At 35.3% G+C, this 10,136-nt stretch overlaps 1 protein-coding gene across 4 annotated transcripts in view; it reads right to left on the reverse strand.

Moving 5' to 3' along the window:
• The window catches only part of Rev1 (REV1 DNA directed polymerase), a 50,172-nt gene that overhangs the window by 35,133 nt on the left and 4,903 nt on the right, over positions 1-10,136 (reverse strand). For all 4 annotated transcript variants that reach the window (XR_004516440.1, XM_033761726.1, XM_033761725.1 and 1 more), the window contains exon 3: positions 2,912-3,080. Coding sequence is in view for 3 of the 4 variants with exons in the window: in XM_033761726.1 (XP_033617617.1) it covers positions 2,912-3,080 (169 nt within the window). In the remaining variant the exon portion in view is untranslated. The remainder of the gene's footprint in view (positions 1-2,911; positions 3,081-10,136) is intronic.

Below are 10,136 nucleotides of genomic sequence, written 5' to 3' on the forward strand. Positions count from 1 at the left end.
GAGAATACATTTTCTAATAGGACATTTCCTAAGAGTTGCTGAGAAATGGCCTGAAATATAAACATTGGTTAGAATTAGTCTAGTAAAAATAAGGTATCTTACAGTGCTGTGAAGACAAATATAAACAATGTGAAGATTTAATTTTTTTTAAAAAGCTCAATCTATATCAGAATATGTTAATAGTCTATGAAGGCTAAACCATGACAGAACACAAAATTACAAGGGAAATCTTAAGAAAACCACAACTTTCAGGCCATGAGTGGTGGTGCATACCTGCAATTCCAGCAATTGGAAGGGGGAGGCAGGAGGATCGCTATGAGTTTGAGTCCAGCCTGGGATACAAAGTGAGACCTTATCTCAAAACAAACAAAGCACCCCAACTTTTATTTTCATGAGGTGAACAAACACTAATATTTATACAGAATGTAACAGAAGACCCAGATTTTGGTCCATAACAAATACAAGATCTTCAGAGTATCTTAAGTATATGCCAAATATGTGTTATGATTTAGGAGTTTAAAATGAAAACATAAATTCTGGAAATCAGTCCTACCAGTAGACCCCAGTCAGTTGGCATGAAATTGGCACAACAAATCACCATGATTCTCAACTCAATAGTCAATCTATGTGTGAACCTACTACAAAAGGTTACATGATACAAGACTCAACACAAATACCAAAAATAAAACCAACCCATAGTAACCTAGGACTATGTTTTTAAAATTGTGCTCCCCATAGCACATCTCAAGTTTGAGGGGGTCAGTAGGGTAAGTCTTAGTATCTTCTCTATTCTACATTTTAAATTGCAACATAAAGTTGTTTCAAGGAAAGGACTATAACAAAAATTTGAAAACCAGTAACAAAAGTTTTAGAAGACAAAGGGTTTAGCAAAATAACCTCATACCTTTAACTAATGTACACAGACTTCTCATTAATGGACTCTCCTGCCTCTTGGAAGTCAGGACCCTATAATCATGTCTACATTAACTCAGGTTTAACAGCACATACACTGGCATCAGGGGATTCTAATGAAAGCAACACTCCATGCTCTGAGAAATTGTAGTTTCTTTTAAATTGTGCAGATAAGAACAGAAAAATTATAGCCTAGTGTGCATCATCCATTTAATATCTAATATGTTTAAATTTTAAAAGTGTAACAAAAATCACTGCTGAGATCAACAAGATATTAAAGTGAAAGAAAAAGTATTGTGACTTAACCAGAAGGATTCTATATTATAATGACATAATAGATACTTGGTATTTATATTATGAAGATATATACCCTAACTGATCCATTTCCACATGGGCCTACTCATCTACAATAAGCCTAGTTAGAAGGTAAAGAACAGACCCAAACATAAGTCAGAAAACCTGATTCTATATCTACACTTCAGTTTATCAGATATACTTCCTGACCCTGGCCTTTAAATTAACACAAAATGAGGGCTGGGGATTTTGCTTAGTAGTGCCGCAGCCTGCCTCACAAGTGCAACGCCCCAAGTTCAATCCCTGGTGCCAAAAACCACAAAAAGCAAGAAACAAAATAAATGCACAAAATAAAGCCTATGTCCAAAGTCACTTTCCATTATTTAAAAACAGGTGAGTTGGCATACTTCCACACTATCTCTAGCTGCATTTTCTGCTGTATTATCTCCCCAGCTAAATTCAGCAAGAGGAACAGGTGTACAGGAAATAACTGTAACAAAAATCATCATGTCCTAAGCAAGTCAAATTCCATACAGCAAACACCCTTTCATCCCCACTTCTCTACTGTTTATCAGCTTCTCTCATTTCCTTCAAAGCAAACTATTATCCTCATGTTAGCCCTTAACACGATGATAAGCTTGTCTATGACAACACAGGTATACTATGGAGTCTAATTCTTTTATTGAGAATTTCCTAAGTCCTTTATCATACATAGCTAAAAGCCACATTAAATAACCAAATAGTGGATAGCACAGACAGTGAGTGGGTCATGAGAGCACACTACAAAAGAAGGAATTGTTGTGATGTTCTAGAGACAGGCTTTCAACTATATTTCCCCCAAGGTTTAAAAGCCATTAATCTGTAAGATATACTTGGCTTTCTAAGAACTGTACAAGCACTTCTGAACTTTCAGAATTTACTTTGAAAAACTGCATATATTTACAGAATAAAAGTAACAGTAGCCTCTTGAACATTATGGATCTGCAACATACCAGGCATTATGCTAAGTAGTTTGCACAAATTATTTCTACTCTTCACATAACCATAGCAGGTGGATGTTGCTAAAGAAGTAACATGCCTGATAAACTCCCTCCCATAACTTTCTGTTGCTTTAGTCATCTATCCTACTTCCTGGCAGCAAAGGTTACAAGAACATTAACATACTACTTGATATAGTTTGGATCAAAATGTGTCCTCCAAGGCATGTATTAAAAGCAAAGACCTCACTCAGCTTATGCTAATGGAAGTTGGTGGAACCTTTAAATTAAGATATGGGACCTAGAGAAAGGAAATTAGGCCATTGTGGACGTCCTTTGAAAGAAACACTGGGACCTTAATCCCTTCCTAGCTCTCTGTTTCCTGTTTTCCATGAGGTGAGCAGCAGCTTTGCCATGCTCTTCCACCATGATATACTGTAGCACCAAAAGATGCCCCAAACAGGAACACGTAACCATGGACTAAAACTTCTAAAGCTAGGAACCAAAATATACCTTTTCTCCTTTTAAGTTGATGATCTCAAACTAATGCACTACTTTCAACAGAATGCCAAATCCTAGGCTATTTAAATTATTAATGTAAGATTAAAGACTACAGTAAGTAGTGTTTAAGATACTATTTTCATCCTATCAAATAAGTATAACAGAAAAGCATTTCAATTTTTAAAAACTTCCTAATTTAATTAAATTTAATCTAAAGTTAAACTTACCTTTCCACAATCCATTCTGGTCGAATTACTTTTTCCCCCTTTAATTCTTTAATTTTGGCAGTAGGAAGATTTGTGGCAATAATGTGTGTTGTCTTGGATCTGGAATAATATACATGATACTGGCCTCCATGCAACATCATAAGCTTTCTTAATTCCTCAGCAGAAGGATCTGCAAAATTAGTACACAAATATATGGAGTGTTATGTACAGAAAAGTAGAACACTAGGTCCTTAACAGGTCAACTTAAGAACATCACTGTTTCACTTTCTCTTGGCTGTGTTGCCACTGAACAAAGTTGGGAGACAAATCACAAAGTGTAGTACATCCTCTTCCCTTGGCTAGCACAGTCAATCAACACAAAAACACCTACTGCTGGGAGACACTACACAGTACAAATAAGGCCCTCAAATACATTAAGTAATGAATCAAATACATTATTTAAGAACAAATAGTTTTAAATGTTTACTGCATTTGGAATATGACCTTGATATTGGTTATCTCATTTTAAAAAATTAATGGCTCATTTTCCAGATTTAAATCTTTTAATTTCTTCAGAGTAATATAGTAGTAGTCAGCTAAATTACTCATACTTACTGTATAAGTTGACTTACTGCAGTTTATTAATAGCCTACTCTTATAAAGCTTAATAACTTTAATGTTCATTTAAAAAATTTTTAATGTTGATCAGTTAATCTTATCCAATTCTCCAATGTGAAACTGCATCAAAGCCAAAAAAATTCACCAGTACCATAGTTATATAGACTAAGAAATGCCACTTCTCACAATTCAATTCACAAATTAATTTTTTCTTAATAAACTATATGAAATATTTTAAGTATCAAACACTGAAAGTAATGTAAAGAATATGGTTTATGATTTCTCTCTCTTTTTTTTTTTAAGTGTGATTCATTATGGTATGACTTATACTGCCAGCATCACACTAATTATTTTCAAACACTTTTAGGCTCTTTCACCTATCTACCTAATGAACACTATAAATTGCACTCTCCCTAGCAAGAATTGTACTTGGGGAAGTTTCCACAAAAGCCTTTGCATTTGCTTTGTTATTCAACAACAGATTTTCCTTAAGCCCATGTGATATAGGTACCAATACTTAAATAAATAATTTTATTATGAGAACTATCTAGGTAAATTTGAGTCTTAAGAAGAAGGAAAACAACACATAGATAGATATGCCACATTTGTGTAATTCTTGATGAATTCCTGCAGCATAAAATTCATTTGACATTATGATTCTACATATTAACATTGTCCGAGAGAAGTACAATGTGAATCACAATACAAGACCCATAAATATTATTTTGAAATATAATCAGTATTAAATGTGAGTTATTAAATTTCTAAGTCTCCAGAATCCAAGAAAATACAATACTAGGCTGACTAATACTTTCTATCTAAAATATATCTCAATAAAACTAGCCACATTTCCAGTGCTTCATGTGATCAGTGGCCACCAAATTGGACTGATGAAAGAAAACTGGAAAAAAAAATTTAGATAAAATAAACTCAAAATTCATAATGGGAGGTTTTTAGAGGTTATGCATCACAAAAAATAAACTACAGCATTATAATGACTGAATGTAAAAAGCAGAAATCGAACACCTAAAAGGGAAGAATTTATATTTAATACCAAATTAAAGGGTAGATCACCATGCACTAAAAGGGATACATATAATAAGCAACACAAAAACCTAAGCTATTATTGTGTAAATTAATCTATGATTTTCTTAAATGAAATCTAATTCTATTAAATGATTTAAACAGAAAATGGCTGGATGTTCCATCTAGTTATTCAAAAGGTATGCCAGGAAGATACTAACAGCATAGATATAAAGTACTCTTCTACTACTGCTCTCTGAAATCTAATTACTCTAGAAATCTGGAACTGGAAAATCTTGGAAGTTCACTGGACAATGAAGGACTCCACCGGGTAAAGCTGAGAGATTCTTTGAAGTTCAAGTTTAAAAGCTCTTGAAAATTCTTCTTCAGTGTGAAGTAGAGCATGAAAACCCACCCAGTTAAAAGACAAGATCACATAGAATATTATGTCACACTGACCTGGGTTTAATCTTGGCTTTAACAACCATTAGCTATGACTGTGGGCAAATTACTTAACCCTTTTAGACTTTCTGCTCTTTCTTCATAAATAGATAAAACTGCAATGATGAAATACATCTGACACATAAGAAACATTCAATATAAAACTGCTGTCGGGCCAGGGATTTAGCTCAGTGGTTCCGTGGCCTGCCTCCAAAGCGCAAAGTCCTGAGTTCAATCCCTGCTACCAAAAACAAACAAACAAAACAAAAAACTGCTGTACTATAAACTAGGATGACATCAGAACCCCTTTCAAGTAACACATATGACTTGAGGCGCTTACCCTAAATCCTAAGAAAAATATAAGACAAGATACAAAGGCTGGCATGTGCCGGCCTTGTCTTTCCAACAAAACCAGAACTGTCAATAATGCACTATGGATAGCAACTAGGAACTATTCTATCAGCTTAACAGCCTGGCATGGTAATGCCTGACACGCACAATAGTTCGTGGCTGCCCTCATTTGATTTTTTAAAAATTTTCAAAACAGTGTTTCTCTCTGAATCTATTTCTTCAATGGTAAAACATACACAAATTCAAAAGTACATAAATGTGTAAACAGTTTGCTCCCCAGTACCAGGGAAAAAAAACTTCATGTTCAATTCATGTTTTACATTTAACATTCTTAATTCAGCAAATTTGGGGTTAATTAGAAAAAAATGTTTGGGAGTTAATAGTCAACACCACAAAATTTGTTATGTCATTAAAATTGTATGACACATTGCCTGAAGTAGGACCTCATTCCTGAAATCTACCATACTACTTTTCTTCATTAACACTGGCCATCTGAAGTTACCTTCTCTATTTGTTTACTTATTTACTGTCAAATTTCTCCCTTGAACATATGCTCCTTTAGAGCAGGAACCCTGTCTTTGACTTATTTTGATATCCCTTACCTAAAGCAGGTACTCAGTAAATATGTAACGAACTAATATTTTCAGGGCATTGCAGACCTGTGACTTGAGTTCACTCCTCTAGCAAAAGTGAAGCAGGAGTGTTTGAAATACTTCAATTATCAAAATACAAAGAGCAAAGTCACCAAAGCAAGGCTGACTAGGTTCAAATCCTAGATCTGTAACTCATTAGTTGTGCAAACCTCACACGTTATACTTCAGAGCCTCAACTCAATTTCCTCATAGAAAACCAATAACAGCAGCGTATCAAGTGGGGATTAAGAGAACACACAGAGCAAGAATGATGTATGGGTTGTTTCCAGTGATACTAGTACTATCATCTCTTATCCCAAAGCAGGAAGGTGGAGCACCAAAGCTAAGACTTTTCCCCACCCATAAACCAGTAAAGATTTTCAAAGTTACAATCCCTACTACAAATTTTTCTCTTGTTGCCTATCCTTACCTTTTAGTATGGTTTTATTCAAGAATTTCTTTGATGTACAGGCAAATAAAAATAGGAAATGAAAAAAAAACCCACTAGATTGAAGTAAATTCTATGTTCTAAATCTTTACAAATAATGTCACCTCTCAAGTATCAGAATTAAAAGAACTTTTAATAAAGATGTGGTTTTTCTATAAAATGTAATACCACTCAGCCATAAAGAATGAGAAATTAGACTCATTCACAGGAAAATGGATACATATTGAGGATATACTCCTAAGTGAAATAAATAAGTCACACATGTATAAATATCGAATAGTTTCTCTGGTGTGAATAAACTGTAATAGTACCTAAGATCCTAATGAGATAAATGACACTGTGAAATAGGAAGAAAAGGACTAAAGGTGTAGGGAAAGTGGGAAGGAAGGGTAGGGGAAAGGTAATAAGGGAAAAAAATATGAGAAAATGAAAAAATGGAAATAAAGTTTCTGTAAATGGGGAGGGGAGGAGGGGGTGAAGGGAGGGCAGGGACAAGGGGAAAAAATGAGAACTAAGACCACCTGTCATATTAAGGTACAAGATCCCAATAATGAACGTAACTGTACTGTATACATAAAATGTACTAATAAACTCAATAAAGAAAAAAAAGAGCTTTTAGAGGTGTATTGGCTGTTTCATTTACTGAAGTAGCACACGAGCCTAATCAAGACACAGGCTGGACCAATCCAAATACAGACATTGCTCATTGAAAGACTGAGACTTGCTCCTGTGACTAAGACATTAAATGAACTGGCCAATAAATGAAGAACTATATTTAGTATGTATATTACAATATTTAGAAAAAAGAAATGGCTAAAGGAAAACATACACTACTGTATAAACAAGGTGTACTGTACCAACAACAACAAAAAAAAGACATTGAGGCTCTACAAACAGTATGTACAGAACTGTACAAAAAAAGACAGATCAAAGTCTCAACAGTTATTAAACAGGTAAGTAATTTAACAAGGAATATCTGCAGTTAGCAAATAAAATTAACACTCCCATCCCCAATTATCCATCCTCCTTGAACATGCTACTTTTTTGGGGGAATCGGGCACTGGAGATCGAACTCAGAACCTTGCGCTTGTGAGGCAGGCGGTGGCACCACTGAGCTACATCCCCTGCCCTTGAACATACGACTTTTAAATAAATTCAGGCATTTAAAAAAAATACTTAACAAAATCCTTACTCCAGGCTGACAATGACAATTTAGTGAGGACCCTTTAAATAAATCAAAATGTCTCTTGGCCCCACAGCTCCACAGGCGACTTCGCCAGAAGAAAAAAACATAGCAGTGGTTTTAATAGTTTTTTTGGTGGTTTTTTGTTTTGTTTTGTTTTGTTTTTTGGTACCAGGGATCAAATTTAGGACCTAACATTTGCATAGCAGGTAGCAGCACCACTGAGATAAATCCCCAGCCCCTGATAAAGAATTTTTAAGGGATATGTGGCAAGAGAATCATTTCTTTAAAATTCTACTAAATTTTAAAATAAGCAATTAATTGAATTTTTTAAAATAAATACTATTAATTTTAAGATGTAATACTTATGTTTACAGACTAGTAAAATCCTTTCCATATCAATGTGCATTGTTGTATTCTCTGCATGTGGTAAAGGCCAAAAATCTTAAAGAAAGAAAACGGCCCAGAAACATTTAAGTATCTTCACCACTGCAGTCTATGTTTACCTTCTCTAATCCTCCTGACTATCCTAACAAAGGAGTGTTATTCTCATTTTACAGAAAAATCAAGAATCAGAGAAATTCAGTTAATTTTCCAAGTCACACACAGCTAGTAGAATAGCCACAATTCAGGACTGGGTTTATGACTTTAGAAACTGACAAGAGATCAACCTTTTAAAAATAATATACTTTTTTTCTTTTTTCAAGGATAGGGATCAAATCCAGGGCCGCATGCATGCTAGGTGAGAGCTCCGGTACAAGCTACATCCTCTGTCCTTGATCAACCTTAACAGGCTGCAAACCTGGATCAAGAGGCCTGGTTGTCAGGCGCAGATGAACACTGAAAACTCATGACAACCTAAGCAACCCACTCACTTTAGGTTAGAGTTTCCAATGCAGAATCTAGTCTCTAGCATCAACTCTTCAGCCTTACATCACAGACCCTTCGGGCTCAAATGGGACAGTACAATGAGTTCCATGGCTTTGACTGGACCCTTCAGATCCCCAGTGAGCAGACAAACCTTTGCACTCTTCCACAGTGGGTGGCCACTATAAGCCAATCTTGTAAATTCTTTCCTATTTGTGTATCTTAAGTGTTTCTCTAGTAAGCACTGACTGATACATACCACAAAACTAATTCTATAATACATTATAACTTTATTTGAGCCAGTCACAGTGACTCATGACTGTACTCCCGGCACTCTGAGAAGCTGAGGCAGGAAGACTGCAAGTTCTAGGACAGCCTGGGCATCTTAGTGACATTGTGAGACCATGTTTCAAAATAAAAAATAAAAAGGGCTGGGGATGTAGCTCAGTGTGAAGGACCTGGGTTCAATTCCAAGTCCTGGGGGATGTAGGGGAAAGAAAAGTCAATTTCATGATATGCAATTTTTGTTGTTTTTTGGGACAAGGTCTCACTACTTAGTCCAGGCTGGCCTTGAACATGTGACCCTCTTGCCTCCACATCTCAAGGGCTAGGATTGCAGACTAGCGTTACAGGCTTGTGCCACCAACTCTAGCATAAAACAAGATGTGTGCTTCTCCCTGCTCAATTTAGTTTATAATGAAGATTCTATGTCTGACACTATATATGCTACTGGTAATTATGGATAGAAGGGAAAGATTTCAAGGGGATTCCCACTTCTATTTTTCTCAGCACACATCAACTCTTCCATTATACACACATGTATGTATTACACATTTCTATTTCCTTATGTGTGTTGCTATATGTAAAATCACATATCCCAAACAACCTATGTCAACTCCTAAACTGTTCATTAAAATACCAGCAAAGAAGAGCAAAGATGTCTGAAGAAAGAACGTGCCTAATCTATTCTTCTCAGTTTCATCACTGAAGCTAGGTGGTGGTGGTTTGAACACAACACATGAGCAAGATGTTCAAAAATCTCCTCTATGACAAAGTATTGCACTCATTATGTAGAGTTTTGTGACTTTTACGAATAGTAATTCTATTTTTCATTTTTTTGGTTTTTACTAGCAATAATTCTAAATATTCTATCTAGAAATGTAGGATTACTTTTCAGTTTCTTTCAGCCATTATATTTAACAAAGTATGTTTTAACCTGGGCATGGTGACAGAGGCCTGCAATTCCAGCACTCAAGAGGATGAAGCAGGAGGATCTTGAGTTCAAGGTCAGCCTGGACTACATAATGAAGTTCTTTTTCAGGAAGCCAAAAAGATACAATATACAATAGTATATTCTTAGTATAAAATTAAGTGTTTTCAGGTATTTACTAGCCAGACATGGGGTGGTTCACATCTATAATACCAAACTGAGGCAAGAGGATTACAAATTCAAGCCTAGCCTGGACAACGTGGTGACTCAGCAAGAGCCTGTCACCAAAAACAAAACAAAACAAAAGAGTCATGGGTGTACCTCTGTACAAAGGTTAATCCCTAGCACGACTTTTTACTAAACAAAAAAGCAAAGGTAAATTTTTGCCTAAAATGACAGAAAATTTCAAAATATTCTTTCCTATAATCAGTAGACAGTTGTTAGTGTGTTCACTCTATAAGTACCATTTACTT

Source organism: Fukomys damarensis, unplaced genomic scaffold (assembly GCF_012274545.1).
Source record: "Fukomys damarensis isolate Sample0158 unplaced genomic scaffold, DMR_v1.0_HiC HiC_scaffold_9, whole genome shotgun sequence".
NCBI classification, from domain to species: Eukaryota; Metazoa; Chordata; class Mammalia; order Rodentia; family Bathyergidae; genus Fukomys; species Fukomys damarensis.